The following is a 20,825-nucleotide window of genomic DNA, read 5'->3' as shown; positions in this document are numbered from 1 at the left end:
CAATACTCACATTGAGAGCTCAAGCATAAAGAAGTCCAAAGTGACAAGTCCAAAATCTGTGCCCACCGGGAGAATTGAGTCTGACAAAGAAAGTGACAAAATCTTCTTCTGCCATGGAAAATACCTTTTCTACTGTAAAGAACCTTGAAATGATTTGGCATTGAATTGGCTTACATTTCATGCTGATTGATGTTAAAAATATATAAAGCACCTTTTAAAAGATCAGATGTAGGACATATTATTTCAATAACTAATGGTGATAAATAACCGCGTTAATGGTTAAGATTGAGTAACATATAGACTCTATATTATAGAGGGATCATACACAAGTTGCTGAAAACAATGGGAGATCACAAACATTTATGAACTTTGAAGGCCAAACAGCACAGTTAAATGCCATCTTAATCCTAAACATACCAGCAACAAGGAGGAGAAACTCTGTCTCAATTGGTTTCATTTAGATTTATTTACTTTTGTTATCAAAGACAATGTCTGGAAATTATGTATTAAAGATTCTGTCCATGATTTTGCTTTTACAAAAGACTGTGAAATGAGAATGTGCACTTGATTATTCTGATCGTGCCCACCCTTGCAAAGGACAAACTCTTTCATTTCTTAACAAAATGTCATCTTAAGAACAGGCGTGTGGAATGGATTATGTCTTCACATCTCTGCTGCCAGATCATTTAAACTCTTTCTTTCAAGCGGAGGTTTCAAAGACATCTCTGTGCTAATGCTGAGCACGGTTCTTCAGGAAGGTCCAAGGTTGAAGACTGTTATGCACCATGACTGAACAGACATTTGCTCATGCTCTAACCTGTACAACGGGTCAGTGTCAGTCACTGAGGGTCACCGTGAATTAATGGCAGACAACCAAACACAACCGGAGGGCGATAGATGCATCTGCACAGAACTCAATTTAAAAAAAATCGTTGGCTGGATTTCAGATGCATGGCGAGATACATTCACCAAGGCTGCGGTGTGTCCTTGCAGTTACTGTGGCTTCTCACTGTCAGCCTCTGGGTATGTTGGATATTTAATAGTCTCAATTCTCTCCTTCACTTTGTAAGATGGATAGAGGCCTGTTCGCCCAGATTTCCGATTGATGCCTTTGGAATAACCATCCCAGTGGTTGCCAGCCACCCCAATCAGATCTCCAGGCTCCAATGCAATCTCCTCCGGATTCTGTGGTTTGTGAGGAGAAATTGCAATCTGATTGTGCGCATTTTGTCCACCAAAGTAGTAGATATCATCCAGGGAATGGAAATAACCTGATGCATCTGGGTGTAATGTCTGCATTATCTCATAGGCCACTCGACAAACCTGGGAAACAGAAACGGAATATAATTTCAAGTTCAAGTTCAAAGTTCAAAAACACTTTATTTGTCCCCGTGGGGCAATTTACAAAGGCATGTAGAGTAGTACAAAAACTATTGGGGGGGGGGGGGGGGGCGATGAGCAGGGTGAGCAGCGGGACAGGGGTGGTTGGGAGTTGAGGAACTGAACAGCCTTGGGGACAAAGGTTGCCCTTCTCCTCTGTGTCCTACAGCCTGGGCAGCGAAGCCAGCGTCCTGGGGGGAGCCACTCAAACGCAGAGAACAGGACGTGTGAGGGGTCTTGTAAAATCCTGCCAGCTGACCTTAGCATCTGCTGGTCGCATAGGGTGGAGAGTGATTGCTCAGACTGCTCACTTTAAAGCTGCATCACTTTACAGTGCAAACAATACATGTGGAAGGCGCTTAGTATTCTTGTGTAAGGTTTATAGGAGGATTTGGTTTGGCTATTCACCATAAAAGAAGCAAAATATTTCAATATTTGCGTATTTCATTGGAACTCCCATACTCACTGTTTGGCACCATGTCAATGATGTTCAACAATGCTACATACCTTCAATGGACCAAGGCAGTGATGTTCAACAATGCTGCATACTCATTGTATGGCACCATGTCAATGATGACTTCAACAATGCTACATACCTTCAATGGACCAAGGCAGTGATGTTACTTCATGCGTTGGTGAGATTCCATTAAAGTGAATTAATCATGAAAATGTAGGCCAGATATTTACAGGACTGCCAAGTACGTGATGGCTGGCATTAAAAGCACAGATTTATAGTTCTGTGAGCAATGGTTCCAAATTCTAACACTCACTTGCAAAATCAATCCTGAATTATACAGCATAGAATCAGGTCCTTCAGCCCATTATGTTTATACTGCCCATCATACCTATTTCGACCGATCTCATTTGTCTGCGTTAATTCCGCATCCATCTATGCCTTGCTTATTTGTGTACATGTCCACATGTTTCTTCAAGTTGTAACTGTTCTTGATTTTACCACCTTCTTTGGCATCACATTTCAAATACCAACATCTCTTTGTGTAAAACATTTGCCCCTCAGATATCTTTTTAATTCCTCCGTCTCACCATAAACCTATGCCCTGTCACCCATTCCTTCTCTCACGAGATGCTGCCTGGCCCGCTGAGTTACTCCAGCTTTTTGTGTCTACCTCTGATTTAAACCACCATCTGCAGTACTTTCCTACACCCGCTGTGTGAACTTCCTTCTCAGATCCCCTTTCAATATTTCCCCACTTATCTTAAATGTATGCCCTCCATTATTTGACAGATAAAAAAATATTTTAGTTTACTTTCGAGCTTGGTTTAGAGATGCAGCAGGGAAACAGGCCCACCGAGTCCATGCTGACCATTGGTCACCCACACACTAGTTCCATGTTATGCCACTTTTGCATCCTGTACACTAGGGGCAATTTACAGAAGCCAATTAGCCTCCAAACCAGCACATTTTTGGAATGTGGGAGGAAACCAGAGTGCCCGGAAAAAACCTGTGAAGTCACAGGGAGAACATACATACTCTGCACAGAGTGCACCTATAGTTAGGATTGATCCCGGGTCTCTGGCGCTGTGAGGCAGCAGCTCTACCACTGTGACACTGTTCCGTCGTTGGCTTGATTTTCCTCTCTGGGCATTTATTGATTCTCTGATTTAGAACAGCAAGTGGGCGGTGGTAGATTTGGTGCCTGACAGCGCCAGAGACCTGGGTTCGATCCTGACTATGGGTGCTGTCTATATGGAGCCAAAATACCGATGAGCCAAAATATTATGACCACTGACAGGTGAAGTGAATATCTTGTTACAATGGCACCTGTCAAGGGGTGGGATATATCAGACAGCAAGTGAACAGTCAGTTCTTGAACTTGATGTGTTGGATGCAGGAGAAATGGACAGAATGGGAGAAAAGACCTGAGCGACTTTGAAAAGGGCCAATTTGTTATGGCCAGCCGACTGGGTCAGAGCATCTCTGAAACGGCAAGACTTGTGGGGTGCTCCCAGTCAGCAGTGATGAGTACCTACCGACAGTGGTCTGAGGAGGGACAAACCACAAACCGGCAACAGGGTGTTGGGCACCCAAGGCTCATCGATGCGCGAGGGTAGTGATGGCACCAGGATGCCCTGTGGGAAGACGACAAGCCGGTGGAGGGTGTGTGATGCCTGTTTCCATGCTGTATCTCTAAACTAAACTTAGTCCCACTGACCAACATGCATATTGGACAACTTAGGACACTGACTCTTTCATCAGAGGGTGGTGAATCTGTGGTCTTTAGTCAGAGGGTGATGAATCTGTGTAATTCCTCACCACAGACTGCTGTGGAGGCCAAGTCAATGAACATTTTTAAGGCAGAGATTGGCGGATTCTTGATGAGTATGGATATCAGAGGTTTTGGGGAGAAGGCAGGAAAATGGGATTGAGAGGAAAAGATAGATCCGCCATGATTGAATGGAGTAGACTACATAGATGGGCCAAATGGCCTAATTCTGCTCCTCGAACTTATGAACTCTACTGGGGTGCCCACTTTTAAAAAGCAGTCCATGTTTTATCAGTTGAAGGAAGAATACTTTTAAATATCAAAATGGAGTGAAAGGGAAAAAAAGTGAGAAAAGCCAAGTCGTATAGAACAGAACTGCATTGTGTTTACTGCCCAACGAGTCTTAATGGAAGCATCACAATCCATATACCTTTCAGTTAAAGATGACTCAGAACAATATGATGGCAAACTTGAAACATTCGTGATTCCATCATAAAAGGGCACAAAGCTCAAGGGAAAGAAATAAACATTGTCAATCTACATGATTTAATCTGAATTCTCATACGTACTGCACTCTTTAATCAGAGTGAAACACCAGCATTTGGGAAGGCACCTAGATCCACTTAGAAGAAAAGCAGCCAAGAGCTGATTTCAGTGATGTTACTGAGGAGTCCTTCCCTGGTTAATAGCTCTAAATGTGTCCTACAGCAGCACCAGCACTTTGTACTTTGTTTTGGAAACTCAGTTCTGCAGACTTTAATGCAATAATTTATTAAGATCGACACACTGATACTGCCTTCAGTGTTGTCGAGCGGGAATGAATTTCTGGGCTCAGCTGCATGAAAGAAGCAACGCTCTGCCACTCAGGAGGATTGAGTTGCGAGCTCGCCATCCATCAAGCAGGTCATTGGGGAGGATTTTCATGAAAGGCATTAGGACAGAATGTTATTGCTGCAGTCTGAATGAATGAAGTGACACAACATCGTTCCTTTCGTCCGGTGGAAAGTTCAGATTAATGAAGGTTGAATCATTGAATACCCTGGAAGCTGGAGTGATCTTTAGTCTTTAGAATAGAAAAAATAGAATAGAATTCTGAGCAATAGACAGGAAATTGGAGCTGAAGTAGAGAACAAATCAGCCATGATCTCATTAAATGGCAGAGCAATTCTGAGGACTTGTCGCACCAACCACAGCTACCATTTCTTCAGTTCTATGCTTCAGGTACTTGTTCTAATGCCTTCTTCTCAATCTTTGACTGATAACACTCCAGTTAGAAAGGAGAAATCAGGTATGAAGCATGGCTCAGGAGTTATGAAATAGGGGGAGCAGTCAGTTTATTGAAAGAAGAACCTGATTTCAAAATAAACTGTTTTATATGAAACCTTCCTGCAGCAATAAAAGCAGACACAATTGTGTCCACAATTACAGGCTTACACAACAGGCGACTCTTGTTTACATAAACAATTCTTTACCGGTGCAATCAAGGCAGTTTATAATTTCCACAACATTGTACGATCACTCAAGTTTACATCGGAAACAAGCCGGCAATGGCGGTGGTGTTTACCCAGAAGGCTATGCACCACAGAAAGTGCCCCAATGGCGAGAGTCGGTGATTCTGACTTATGTAAAATGTGACTTACGTAATGGTTCACGGAACGTAACCCTTACATAAGAAGGGGAGTGCCTGTACAGGCTGCTGGTGAACTAGGTTTAAGAGATTAGCTTTGTAAATTGACAAGGCAATTGCATCTATTGACACTTGTATCATATCATATCATATCATATATATACAGCCGGAAACAGGCCTTTTCGGCCCACCAAGTCCGTGCCGCCCAGCGATCCCCGTACATTAACACTATCCTACACCCACTAGGGACAATTTTTACATTTTACCCAGCCAATTAACCTACATACCTGTACGTCTTTGGAGTGTGGGAGGAAACCGAAGATCTCGGAGAAAACCCACGCAGGTCACGGGGAGAACGTACAAACTCCTTACAGTGCAGCACCCGTAGTCAGGATCGAACCTGAGTCTCCGGCGCTGCATTCGCTGTAAAGCAGCAACTCTACCGCTGCGCTACCGTGCCGCCGTATAATAATACTTTATCATAGAAACATAGAAACATAGAAAATAGGTGCAGGAGTAGGCCATTCGGCCCTTCGAGCCTGCACTGCCATTCAATATGATCATGACTGATCATCCAGCTCAGTAGCCTGTACCTGCCTTCTCTCCATACCCCCTGGTCCCTTTAGCAAAAAGGGCCACATCTAACTCCCTCTTAAATATAGCCAATGAACTGGCCTCAACTACCTTCTGTGGCAGAGAATTCCACAGACTCACCACTTTCTGTGTGAAGAAATGTTTTCTCATCTCGGTCCTAAAAGACTTCCCCCTTATCCTTAAGCTGTGACCCCTGGTTCTGGACTTCCCCAACATCGGGAACAATCTTCCCGCATCTTGCCTCTCCAACCCCTTATCAAACAGCATGACATCCACTGACACTTGCAGCCCATTGAGGTGGGACATCGTGATCTTGTCCAATTGTGACGAGACAAGACGATAAATAAATTCAAAGCTTGTGGTAATCAGCCATCACGGAAAGCCCAGTGAAGCGATCAGGTTAGGGTATTAAGTGGCCATCTCCTCCATTACCACATAATTAAATGAAATATCCTCACCAATTATTACACTGTACCGGACATGTCTGTTTCGTCAATTAATATTCTAACTGTTTGTATATCCAGCAAGCCCTCCCCCAAAATGAACAAAAGTAAAATATTTTGGGTGTTTGGCATTTTTCACTCAAAACCCTTCAGACCAGCCCTTGGCATTTTAATATTTAAAGAGTTCGTCCAGTTGGAAAGTGCTCCTACTGTAAAAAAATAATCCTGCAAAGTTATCCCATCTGCCCTTAAAATGTTAAAGTTAAGTGGGTAATTATAACCGTCAAAACTGCAATTAAATACTTACTGTTATCTTTGTGTTTGAAAAGTATAAAACATCAGTGTACCATTGAGTGCCAGAAGTGGAGTTATACTGTAGTGAATAAAGACCTTTTGCATCTGTCAGCCTCAGTCTCTGTGCGACTCAGTTACAACACCATGAAGGCGTTATATAAAAGATGGCTATTTTGAGCTGGTTTATTCTTACTTCAGACACCTGATGCTTCCATTAATTCTAATGCTCCAATTGATTCTGTTGTTTCCATTTACTCCACCTCAACACCCACATTTCCTTGCTTTACTTCTATTATGACCATTGACACTTGTCATGTGCCAGCGTACCTTCTTTATTACTCCTTAATTCCACCTATTGGGACCACCGTCCTCAACCCACCCCAAAATATTCCAAACCTATTATGCCCACTCGAAAACGGTTAAATCTTTGACTTTTTTTTCAATTATTCTGAAAGGACAAAGAGCTGAAAAATTAACTCCGTTTCTCTACAGATATTCACCTCAGCTACAAGAATTTCCCAGCTGTACTTTAGCTATCCTGTGCAGTTGCCAGAAGTGTCTTACTGTTTTTCACCAAATGTTTTTCTTTCAAACAAGTCAGCTTCTAAAAATAGGCTGCGTCGACTCAAGATTGCTCATGGCTGTGGAAGAAATCTGAGCTTTCAGTGCCTTTCCATCTTAAATATTCACTATTCTGTGCAGTCTTCCAACAAATTCACCTTGTAAAAAAATGAGATTTACGCCTCCAGGAAGGAATGACTGAATGCAGCAGGTGAAGTAGCAGTTAGGATCAGCTTAAGCTTCTTAGTCGAACTGCTACGTTAAATTATTTGATCTTAACCCTCTCAAAGGTATTCTCTATTCATTTTGATTTCCTCCTCACATTCTCTGCTACTGAAAACTAACCTCTGATCTCTTAAAAGGACACAAATGCTGGAGTAACTCAGCAGGTCAGGCAGCATCTCTGAAGAACATGGATTGGTGAGATTTTGGGTCAAGATCTGTCTTCAGACCCAAAACGTCACCTTGTCTTGTCTCTTTCCTGGTTCTGATGAAGGGTCCCAGATCTGTAATTTTATTTTCCACTAGACCAAGTGGACCCGTTGGTGCAGCACCCTGTCCTCCCCCCCTCCCCCCTCTCCTCAACCCCCCCTCCCCTCTCCCTTCTCCCCCATTCCCCCCTCCCCTCCTTTTAAACTTAAAAATGTGAATAACTTTTAAAATATAACACCAATTTCAATAAAATTACTTGCATTATCACTAAAGTGACAATGGTGAGTAAGGTGGGCCTAAAACAGTCGCGCTATCGTGTACCATTTTGGCTGAAGTTCAGTCACAAACAAGATAACAAACAAGAGTTTTAGTATATAGATGTTCTCCAGAGATGCTGCCTGACCTGTTGAGTTACTCGAGCACTTTGTCTTTTTTGTAAGCCAGCACCTGCAGCTCCTTGTTTCTATCATGTAATGCTTCGTGTTTCTCTTCCTGCCAATGTTGCTTTACGTGCTGAGTGTTTCCAGTATTTTTTAACTGAATTTATTTTTGGCTGCACTGACCCTCCGTTATGTGTAGCAATGAAGTGGCAGCAAAGACTGCCGTCGAAAGGGGTGTGCAATCCCGTTTGAATATTAACCATAATCTTTGATGATATTAAAACAGACTTGGTCTCCACTGAACCCTTTTCAATGCAGTTACATAGGAAAAATAACAATTTGTGATCCCAGATTTGTTTTTCCAGATTCCATGTATAAACTATGCATACATTTTCTTACATGACTTGGTAGGAAAATCAAATAAGAATTTTTCTACCCACAAGTTGCAGGAATTGGTTCTCTTTGGGAGTCGCGGCACAATGGTTCAGCGATACGCCTGCTGCCTAACAGCGCTGGAGACCCACGTTTGAACGTGACTGCAGGTGCTGTCTGTATGGAGTTTGTATGTTCTCCCTGTGACCACGGTGCTCCGGTTTCCACCCACACTCCAGAGACGTACAGTTTGTAGGTGAATTGGCTACAGTTAATAAACAAAGTAAACTGTCCCTCGTGTGAAGGATTAGTGTATGGGGTGATCTCTGGTCGGCGCCGACTCGGTGGGCCGAAGGGCCTGTTTGCCCGCTGTATGTCTAAAATCTGAAGTCAAAATCTGAAGCCATTTCAATTGAAATGGGAAATGGGCATAATTTATTCGACTGATTTACAACCATTGTACCTGTCAGTACTACCATGAACTGAATTTTGAAACCTGCCATTAAAGTAAATATAAAAAACAAAAACTCTACCATTTGACATAATCTCTTCATCAGGACAGCGCTATGCTTGAGAATATTTACTCACCCGAGACTAATTAAGTGAACGTAGCTGAGCGGAATGTGTTGAAGAAAGAGGTTCTGGTTAAGAGAGACTTTATAGCATCAGGGAGGACAGGTGCATTAATCACAAAAACACTGCAGTAATTTTGCAGTACAATTTCAGATTTGATGGTGAAAAGTTTCACATGCATAAAATCTGAAGCAGTGGGTTAATGCAGGTAAGGGATTGATTTAAAGGGAGAATGTGGGGAGCTGGTCGGGAGGGGGGTGGAGGGTGTACAGCAGTGTGTAAATGTGACAGATTACTTCCTGGAACAACAAATAAATTAAAAAAAAATTGAAGTGAAGAGGAATAAGCTTTGGTCTTTTGCTTTCTCAGCTCACTGTACTTTTGTCTTCATTTTATGGCTCTCATTATTCATTCTTTGCCTTGTTCCCAAAGCTTGACATTTGATGAGATTATTTCCCAAAAGAGGTGAAATGTTATCGTTGCTATTAAGGTACAAATCTTAAATCTTCTCACCATTAAACACTTGGAGGATTTAAATTAAGCTAAGATGCAGAGGAAATCTCAATTCACTTCCTTAACTTCTCCCCCCAAAAATGTTCACTCATTTATTGAAATGTGGACACAAGGAACTGCAGATGCTGGTTGACAAAAAGGACACAAAGTGCTGGAGTATCTGAGTGGGTCAGGTAGCGCATCTGCAGAACATGGATAGGCGACATTTTGGGTCAGGACTCTTCTTCAGATCCGAAATGTCGCCTGTCCGTGTTCTCCAGAGATGCTGCCTGACCCGCTGAGTTACTCCAGCACTTTGTCTTTTATTGAAAGATATTAGCAACCACATTGGTTACTTTAGTTTAGTTTAGAGATACAGTGTGGAATTCGACCCATCAGCCCACCGAGCCCTCGCCGACCAACAATCACTCCCCTACACTTGTTCTACTCCACACACTTAGGACACTTTACGGAAATCTACAAACCTACACATTTTTGGAGCATGGGTGGAAATTGGAGCACCCAGAGGAAACCCACATATTCATAGGGAGAATTGACAAACTCTGGACAGACAACACCTATAGTCAGAATCAAACTCGGGTCTCTGGCGCTGTAAGGCAGCAACTCTGCCACTGTACCGCCACAACTTGTTTCCTATGTGATGACTGGCACAAAATGAAACCTCAAATGAGGACATTTTAAGCCTTGAAATGGACAAAGCACCATTGAGATTCAGGGACAGCCTCAAGAGTTTTTGTTTTTGCAGCAGGCAGATCATGAATTTAATCTCCTGGAGTCAATTATGAAGAAAGCTGCTCTGAATAAATTTGAGTGAGGAACTCTCAATGTTACATTGTTGCTATTAGCAAGGTTATTGTTTCAATTTACTGACCATAAGCTATTTGTCATAAAGGGAAGATAGAGATGATCGCATTTCCATTTTAATACATTATGGATGGAAAGGGCTAACAATGGTGTGACGAACAGAAAACAGATGAATTGTCTGGCGCGAGCTATCTCAATGTGAACTGCACAAGTTGGGAGATTTTTTTCACTCTTCAGCTACAGCTAATTTCCATCACTTTTGAGGATTGTGAGTGAACAGCAGAGTACTGCTGATTGAGGGGGGATCTTATAGAAACTTACATAATTCTTAAGGGGTTGGACAGGCTAGATGCAGGAAGATTGTTCCCAATGTTGGGGAAGTCCAGAACCAGGGGTCACAGTTTAAGGATAAGGGGGAAGTCTTTTAGGACCGAGATGAGAAAGTTTTTTTTCACACAGAGAGTGGTGAGTCTGTGAGTCTCTGCCACAGAAGGAAGTTGAGGCCAGTTCATTGGCTATATTTAAGAGGGAGTTAGATGTGGCCCTTGTGGCTAATGGGATCAGGGGGTATGGAGAGAAGGCAGGTACGGGATACTGAGTTGGATGATCAGCCATGATCATATTGAATGGCGGTGCAGGCTCGAAGGGCCGAATGGCCTACTCCTGCACCTATTTTCTATGTTTCTATGTTTCTACTACGGCGAAGTGAGGTCTAACCAGACAGAGAAAGCGAAATGAAGAAAAATACTTCTTTGAGAGAGAGTTGGAAAAGACAAATGAAAAAAATAAGAATTATTTACTATTTGAGAATCTCCATTTACTATCTGTAAGTCTCCATAGTTTCCATAGTTTTGAGTCTGAAGAAGAGTCTTGAATGAGCAAGATTATCACTTGTCAAATCCATGGTGATGATTTGTTGTTGTACCCTTCACTTCCTATTTTCTGTGTTGGGGATTTCATTACCTTTTCCTAACAATGATGTTAAGTTGACTGGTCTGTAAATCTGAGGACTCTGCCCATTTCCCTCATTAAATGTTGGTATCACATTAGCTGCCAACCATTCATTTGGCACCATATTCTTTTCGAACCAATCATTACAATTACAATCAATTTCTGCCTCTGCTCTCTATTTTTTAGCTTCTTTGAAAGTGTAGAGATGGAACATATTGTGATCTCAGTTTTATTTTTGCTTGATTAGTTTATTTAATATGTCTCCCTTCCTTTTCAAATGCACACATCTAAATGCCTATCACATCATCTAATGTCATTTGTGTATTTCCTTGCCTTGGTGCACCTCCATAAATCCTCACACCTCGGCATTAAATTCCATTTGCCACCTTATTGCCCAGACCATCACTGAGCCATAGAGTAATACAGCTCAGAAATAGGCCTTTTGGCCAAACTTGTCCACGCCGACCAAGATGTCCCATCTAAGCTGCCCCATTTTCCTGCATTTTGTCCATATCCCTCTAAACCTTTCCCATCCATGTTCCTGTCCAAGTGTCCTTTAAATGTGGTTAGTGTACATCTCAACCACCTCCTTTTGCAACTCATTCCCTACACCTACCACACTCAGAGTGAAAAAATTGCCCTTGGGTCCCTATTAAACCCTGTCCCTCTCAACTTAAACCTATGCCCTCTGTTTCTTGATTCCCCTCCCCTGGGTAATAGACTGTACATTCAAGCAAAACTCTTGTTTGAAAGCTTTCTTCCCCCCTGATAGTCACACAGCTAATTTCTGTATATCTGCAAACCCCTTTATTATGACCCTATGTTTAGGTTTAAATCCATAATGTACACAACAAAATCAAGGAACCGAGCACTGAACCTTGAGTTCTCACTGGTAACAGGTCCTCAGACTATTACCCTCTGATTCATGCCCTGAAATTGTTTTTCAACCCCTTTTCCAAGTCTTTTTCTTGGATCCCAAGCACATTCACCTTTTTTGAACATATTGCCATGCAGGATGTTGATATAGGCAGGTAATCATTCATGCCAGTACAGACTACCTCAAATGCAGTTCCCTTATTAAGCTTCCCACTGAACTCTTCAAAAACATAATTGTTAGTCAAACATGACCTTCCTTTGGCACATTCACACTGACTCGTCTTGATTAATCTGCATCTTTTTTAATGAAGGTTTATACTGTGCTTCAGAATTGATTTCATTGATTTGCCAAGCACAGAAGTCAAACTAATTGGTTAGTATTTATGTGGTGTTCGCTTCCTCTCGTTTAAAACAGTACAACATAAGCAGTTGCCAATGTTCAAGCACTACCACTGCAGACAGGGATGATGGAAACATTATGGTCAAGGCATCTGCAATTTTTTTCCCTTACTTCTATTAACAATGCGTGTCACGCTTCAATGGGCCTGGCAGTATTTCCACTTTCAAATATGTTAAACTCTTCACATTTCCTTTTTTACTGTTGTCATCTAATCAAATATTTCATACATTTTCTTGGACAGAAACGTGGACAGTTTCTTCCGAGCTGTAATCAGGCAACTGAACAGTCCTCTCATCAGCGAGAGTGCCAATCTACCTCATTGGAGACCTTTGAATTATCTTTAATTGGACTTTAACAGACTTTATCTTGCATTAAATGTTGTACCCTTTATCTGTGCACTGTGGATGGCTCATAAAGGTGTACAAAATCCTGAGAGGAATAAATCGGATAGATGCACAGACTCTCTTGCCCAGAGTAGGAGAATCGAGAACTAGAGGACACAGGTTTAAGGTGAGGGAGGAAAGAGAAAAGAGGAAACTTTTTCACAGAAAGGGTGGTGGCTTTATGGAATGAGCTGCAGGAGGAGGTAGTTGAGGCAGGTACTATTGCAACATTTAAGAAACATTTATATACGTGAATAGGTCAGGTTTAGAGGGGTATGGGTAAAAAAGAGGCAGTTGGTCATAGTGCTTGTTTCTATGACTTTACGGTTTATGACTCTTTGGGATTGGTTGTGATCATGTATAATCTTTTGTTTGATTGAACAGCACACAAACAAAAGCTTTTCACTGTACATTGGTACACGTGACAATAAAACACTAAAGTAACTCCAACTATCTTTTACAAAAAGATAAATTATAAATAGAATTTTCAATCCTTATAAAAAGATACATTTTTATACTTTTGTATAAGTATATGTATTCTTGTTCAAAGATGAAATAATAAATGTGTGTCATAACTTCATCGTTGTCATATTGAATTCAGGAAAATTTACCCTCAAATGTTAATTGACAGAACACTCCAACTACTTCATCTGATGATAAGTGACTGTCAAATCCGCTTAAGTTGCTTTTTACAAATGAAATGATTTTTGATTAGCAAGCTTGCTGTCTTCCTCATCCAATTTACTTCCACATTTAAATTAGAGATTGTGGAAATAGCAAATTTAATCATAGCCACGGTTTATTTCGTGACGTTAGTTTATGATTACCAAGAATAGAATGTGTTATTTTCGATATAATTATGCTGTGATTAGAATGCAATGTTTGAACTTCATGGACAAAGTGTATCAGTTCTCCAGCATTCCGGATGGGTGCTCTCTTGGTTGGTGAGTCACAGAGTGATACAGTGTGGAAATGGGCCCTTCGGCCCAACATGCCCACGCCGCCCAACATGCCCCATCTAAAATCATCCCATCTGCCTGCATTTCACCCATATCACTAAAACCCTGTCCTATCCATCTACCTGTCCAAATGTTTCTTAAACATTGCAATAGTTCCTGCCTCAACTACCTCCTCCAGCAGCTCGTTCCATACACCCAAAACCCTTTTTGTATAAAAGGTATCCCTCAGGTTCTTATTAAATCTTTTCCCCCTTAAAAGATGCCAATTCACTGTGCCACTTCATAAAGACAATGGCGACTTTGTGGACAAATCCTTACAAGCCTCTCCAAGTTGCTGTCTGACACCTACTGACTGGAGCTACGTTTGAATCAAGCTGTCTAAACATATCCTCAGGCTTGACATTGAAGCACTTTGTCCTGAGATTATGAAAGACATAATATTTTGTCATTCTTTGTTTACTTTATTCAAAACAAGATGCAAATTAAATCACCTAACGCAATGGTCTATGTCAGTAGCATTCTACCACACTACACACACATTCTCTGAGGGCGTGATATTTGTTATTTAAATGCATTGGTTGAAGTGTTTTTTTGTATTTCCATACCGTTAATTAAAATTAATAAAACTAAAATTGAAAATACAAAATATAAGCTCCAGGCTTGATGTTTTTGGGGCAGCTGCAGTTTCAGCTTCCCTTTACAAGGTTAGGGGCGGCACAGTGGTGCAATGGTAGAGTTGCTGCCTTACAGCACCAGAGACCCGAGTTCGATCCTGACTACAGGTGCTATCGGTACAGTTTGTACATTCTCCCTATGACTGTGTGGATTTTCTCCGGGTGCTCCGGTTTCCTCCCACATTCCAAAGATGTACTGGTTTGTACGTTAATTAGCTTTAAATTGTAAATTGTTCTTAGTGTGTAGGACAGTGCAGTTGTCCAGGGTGATCACTGTTCAGCATGGACTCGATGGGCTGAAGGGCCCGATTCCATGCTGTATCTCTAAAGTCTAAAGTTAAAAGAGGACTCCTTACCCTATTGATGTTCACTGTGTAGAGATTGGTTGAGGGCATGAAGTGGTTGTAACCTGGTCCTATTCATCATCTAGGAGTATACTTCAGACATCTCCGAGTGTCAGGTACCATGAAACCAGGATGCATCCAAGGTAGAGGCCAACAAATCCATTGTGCTGGCTTGCTTCTCACAAAGAGCTCGGCAATCAGTCCTACTCCTGTGTCGTTTCCCCACCGCCCTTCAACTTTTCTTCTTCAATAATGAGATGAAAGGGAAGGAATTGGCAAAGATAACCACGAGGAAGTGAAGCTGCTCCTCACAAGTTTGCTTTCCAATACAACACAGGTTGTGATACAATGCATGTCGTTCGCATCTCCCTTGCAGAGAAATCAAACATTTTTTAAAACAACCTTTATCGACACAGGTTTCTTCTGTGTATTATGAGGCACACTCAATCACAATCTCGGGCATGGCAGGCATATTTGCATCATATTTCCATCCCTTAAGATTGCAGCACCTTTAAAGAATTAAATGAACACCTCTGAAGATTTCTTCAAATGAGAACTGGCATGAAAGTATCTTGAAGAGCAGCAAACTTCATGCTCTAATGAGTTGAACGCAGCGTTACTGGCTGTAAATAACTATTCTGCAGCGCTACCCTTTGAGTCTTTATTAATTCGCTCACTTTTCCTGAACTTCATTTAATAGCCTTAAATTTGTAATTTAAGTGACTTCAAATGTGATTAAAGACTGTTGCAGTTCTTCTCTTCACAAAATCATCAAAAGACTTGTGTTGCTTGTAAGTGCACGGACTGTGAATACATTATCAGCATCAAGACACTGTTAGATAACTTAAACGCAACTCTGAATACTTTTCCTAAAGCATCTATTATAATTTTGGGTTCCTTTGTGCATCATATTCAATAGTCAGATGTACTTTCGCACAGCCGTACTTTCCCGTTAGAGATGAGCTGGGTATCGAGAACGGGGTCATTATGAAAGGCCACAAAGTGGTGATCCTTGCCTCACTACGGCAGCAGTAGTTCGACGCAATACATAGGGGCCATCCCGGCGCTGAGGCAGCGGTTCAGCGAGCCAAAAGTATGTTTTTCTGGCCTGCTATGTCTGACTACGTGCACCAGAGGGCGCAATCATGTGCAGTATGTAACAGCTTGGCCTCACATCAGCAAAGGGAACCTCTTTTGCTGCACCCGGTTCCTGATTTACCCTGGTCCTCTGTGGCCACTGACATTTTTGAGTGGCGTGGCAATCAATATCTGGTTCTGGTGGATTCCTAATCCGGGTGGTTCGAGATCAATTTGCTCCGCACAATTTCCTCAGCGGCGATAATTCAAAAACTGGCAAGACATTCCTCGGTCCATGGGTCTTCGCACACCCTCATGTCGGATAATGCCGGTCAAATTACCAGTAAGTGTTTCAAGGACTTTGCTGTGCACTGGGATTTTAAACACATCACCAGCAGCCCAGAGTAGCCGCAGTCGAACGGGCTAGCCGAGAGGGCCGACGGTAGTGCCAAACAGGTCATGGAGAGATCCAGAAGAGCCAGGTCTGATGTATTCCTGGACCTCCTCAATCTCCGTAACGTTTCACGTGACCCAGTTCGCCGGCCCAACGTCTGATGTCCAGACAAACTCATACCACCCTTCCTGTTGCAAGACACCTGCTGCAGCCCCGTGTTCACGAGCCCCAATCTGTTCAGGCTCAGCTGCAACATAAATGGCAGATCCAGAAGGTGTATTACGACAGGTCTAGCCGTCCTCTCCAGCCTCTGTCGGAGGGTCAGATGGTCCGTCTGCAGACCCAGAAGGGTCATGATCGTCTGGGCGTAGTTAGTGGGACCTGCTAGGATCCACGGTCCTATCTTGTCCAATCGGAAGGAGGAACCTACCGGCGGAACAGAAAACACCTTCTACCGGTGAATGAGCCGGTGCCATCTCAGCCACGTCCGTACGGCTACACGGAGGTCGCAGATGGCAGGTTACAGGCCGATGGAGGCCAGGCGTCGGCAGACCGCAAGCTGGTCTTGATACCAACAAAGGAGTCGCTGGTGCCGGTGGTGGAATCACCCATAAAATTGCCTATAGTCACCCGTGACGTCACCGGTGCAGTCTCCTGTGCAAAAGGCTGTTGCGAGACCAGTGCTGTTTGAACCACCACCTACGGTGCTGCCACCTACAATGGGTACGGCGGAGGGCCTGTATCGTACTCGTGCAGGATGGGTCTGTAAACCCAATCCCAAGTACCAAGACTGTGGCTAGACACTTATTATGGACTCTGATTAATTACAGTCCTTACCGTTCCCTTTCATTTATCTTACTCAATTTGAATCCTCCTCTGCTTAGCGTTTGTCGTAGTTGCTGTTTTCATCCCTTATATTAGGATTTCGGTAGGCTGTAGTTTTTTTTCATATTTTAGTGGTTTATATACTCTTATCTAGTTTGGGGGCTTATGCTTAAGAAGGGGGATGTAGATCCATGTCTGGTTTTACTGTTGTGCATCCGGTCCAAATCCAGGCCGGGTTTTGTACTGCGTTATCCTGGTATTAGTTAGGAGACTATCCTGAGGGCTGGAGGTAACGATAGCCAGCATCTGTACTGCCAATGATCTGCTAATAAAGGACTTATATACACCGGAGTGCCTCTGAATGTACCCACTCACAAACAGTAACATCTGACAACTCAGTGCCGACTTTATCATCAAACACCTATTCTATTTGATTTCCTCGCCTTTCAGAGTTTATGGGTCTGGCAATTATTCTGCTTGCCAGTGGAATCAAGTTATTCTCTCATTCTCATTCTTAATAAGATGATAATATCAGTAACATGAATTTGATGGACTACACACAGCCTCTTCACACTAAAAAGCCTAAGACAACCAAAAAGAGCAGAACATAAGCATGCTTTGTGATGTTAAGTATACCTAAGCTCTTTCAAGATTTTCCACAGTTAGTCAATGTTCTTGGAATAAAACAGTGAATATGAACAATCCTGCTTTCTCAATTCTTAGATAATTGAACATCCACTTAAGTTTTATCCTCAAACAAGAACATCATTCATTGCCGATAAATATAATCAGAGTGCCGACCACCTCAGAAACCACTCAGAAAAGGAGCACCTGTGACATAATAAACCAGAGATGTAAGCTGTACAGTCCCTTAAGCCTATTCCATCATTCAACAGGATCAAGGCTCATCTCACTGTTGACCTCAATTCAACTTTCCTTCCTGATCCCTATAATACTTGATGCTCCTTTCAACTTAAAACCTTGAATTCTGCCTCTGCACTTCAAGTTAGCTTCATACCCCACCAGTGAGGAAAATGTTTGGCACATCTCAGTCTTTTGTTGTCATGACCCCCCCCCCCCCCCCCCCACTACCCCTTATCTTGAGTCTAAGCCTTGGTTCTTGATTCTCCAACTGGACGAAACATCCCTATACCAATTGTCCTGTCTGAGCTCATCAAAATCCAGTATGTTCCAAAGGGATAATTTCTCATCCTTCTAAACTTCAGAGTTTCATCCCTCTATTCAATCTTTCCTGTTTCCCCCTTCATCCAGGAATCAGAAATGTGTGCACACCCATTTCTCCCACCATCCCGCCAGACCGCACCCCCACTCCCTTTCTCCTTCCCCTTCCACCTATATCCTTGCCTCTGGCTTCACATTTCACTCCTCTCCTTATCTTACGCCCTTTCGTTGCCTTTTTATTTCTAGTCATTGTCCACCCACTTGCCAAACAACCCCACCACCCCTCACCTGCATCCACCTATCACTTGTGTGGAAAGGAACTGCAGATGCTGGTATATACCGAAGATAGACACAAAGTGCTGGAGTAACCCAGCAGGTCAGGCAGTTCTGTCTACCTATCCATGTCTTCCAGGGATGCTGCCTGACCCATTGAGTTACTCCGGCACTTTGTGTTTTGATCACTTGAGTGAATCTTCTCTGCACTGCTTCTAGAACTGTCCACAGTACTGTATACTTCATTGTCTTAGAGCACAGCATAATGTAATGCTGTGTAGAATGCAGTGATTAACAAATGCAATGACTCCCAACTTTCACTTTTGCATGGCCATCTCTGGAGTAAAATAATTTTCACTTACAGTCAGTTATACTACAGTAACCAGATTTAATCATGCACCGTTACAAATTCAGGAGTGCCATTTGTAAAATCATAATTGACTATTTCTAAATGGCATCCATAAAATATTTCCTTGGGTGACCTTGCCATTAATGACAGCAGAGATGATCTGTTAACTGTCACACGAGCTGTTGGTTGACAGGACAGGCATAATTAAGATGCCAGTTTAAATAAAGTCACCTATGGTAAAAACCTTCAGGAAAACTTAGTGCATAGACTTTACTTAAGACTATAGAGATACAACATGAAAATAGGCCTTCTGGCCCACCAAGCCCATGCCAACAAGCGATCACCACAAACTTACACACTATCTTACACACTGGGGACAATTTTACAATTTTTACCAAAATCAATTAACCTACAAACCTGTACATATATGGAGTGTGAGAGGAAACCGGAGCACCCGGAGAAAACCCAAGTAGTCGTGGGGAGAATGTACAAAATCTGCACAGACAGTGGCCATGATCAGTATTGAACCCGGGTCTCTGGCATTGTAAGACAGCAACTCTACCTCTGCGCCACCGTGTCACTCCACAGTCAGGATTGTAAGGCAGAAACTCTACCACGCCCCACTGTGCCACAACATATATTAATGAGCTTTAAAATGCATAGCACAGAAGCAACAAAGCATATCATCTCTTCTATCCATATATTTGTGAGTGTTGGCAGAGAATTGGTCAAAATAGCTCGATAATACAGGATCTAGATCTCCCACAATGAGCACACCACAAAAACATAAGATATCCAAGCAGGGACAAACAAAAGAAAGGTGGTGCTATTGATTACAAAGGACCACATGATCCCCTTCTCTTCAAAGCAGGGCCAGTGCGCCCTGTTAATTTATGATGACTACTTGGCATTTGTCAAAATGTGTCCCATTTTCCTGGTATCGTGCAGACCTGTCCAAACATACGGAAATAACTCAAACATCAAACCCAATCCCTACACACATCGATGGAGTGTCACGACCAGGGGAGCAGAGCAGCATGTTAACAGGACGCATGTCTGAAGAAGGGTCCCAACCCAAACCGTCACCCATCCTTTTTCTCCAGAGATGCTGCCTGACCTGCTGAGTTACTCCAGCACTTTGTGTCTATGTTGGGACGTAAACTCAAACCCATCCCCAGTCAGTCCCCATAATCGTTGAGCACGTTAAAGAACACAGGATCAGGGTTTTTGTATAGGCACTTATATGTGGCCACATATGCATGGACATTTTAAACAGGCACCAATAATAATACGTATTATTATTTAAAATTATTATTATCGGTACTTGTTTAAAACGTCCCTGCCTATGTGGCCACATTTAAGTGCCTATACCAAAACCGTGACCATGTCAAGACATTTTTTATTCCAGTGAGATCTTAACGCGCATCAGGAAGCCTGTTAATGTGGTGGAAAGGCTTAATTTGTAAAAATAACCTTTTCTTGGTTGTTTGATCTCCGGCTTACAATATTCTCTTATTTTGTTATTTAATATGAAGAGTCTTGGCTGTGTGGGGAGAACATCCGGAGTGCTAATGTTCAAGGCCTAGTGTTTTTATTCAACATTTCATTTAGCTGCCATACCTGGGATGAGAAGGTACAGACCAAAAAGTCAGCCTGAGACAGAAAGTGGATGTCGAGGATGACGCCTCGCAGTGAATTCTCTGTGTATCGGTTGTGTAGTCCAGCTGAAAATGAGATGGAGTTATCACTGATGAATTCATAGTCTGGGTATCTGCAGGTTAGAAAGACAAATTAGAAAAGTAGGTTTTCACAATCCTGAAACACAATCCACAATCCCAAGTCTTTCGACTTTCGAGATACAGCTCGGAGTCAGGCCCTTTGGCCCACCGAGTTCACTTCGACCAGCGATCCCCGTATGCTGCCACTATCCTACACCCCAG

General features: G+C 42.5%; 1 protein-coding gene across 1 annotated transcript in view; it reads right to left on the bottom strand.

Moving 5' to 3' along the window:
• Positions 1–453: 453 nt before the first annotated feature.
• Positions 454–20,825, bottom strand: part of LOC144597248 (alpha-(1,6)-fucosyltransferase-like) — a 585,852-nt gene continuing 565,480 nt past the window's right edge. Inside the window, 2 exon segments of the mRNA XM_078406318.1 lie at positions 454–1,323; positions 20,506–20,656. Coding sequence (XP_078262444.1) covers positions 994–1,323; positions 20,506–20,656 — 481 coding nt within the window. The 3' untranslated portion in view covers positions 454–993.

This window comes from Rhinoraja longicauda, chromosome 10 (genome assembly GCF_053455715.1).
Source record: "Rhinoraja longicauda isolate Sanriku21f chromosome 10, sRhiLon1.1, whole genome shotgun sequence".
NCBI classification, from domain to species: domain Eukaryota; kingdom Metazoa; phylum Chordata; class Chondrichthyes; order Rajiformes; family Arhynchobatidae; genus Rhinoraja; species Rhinoraja longicauda.
The sequence above is the reverse complement of the archived record's forward strand: the minus strand, read 5'-3'. Positions and strand labels throughout refer to the sequence as shown.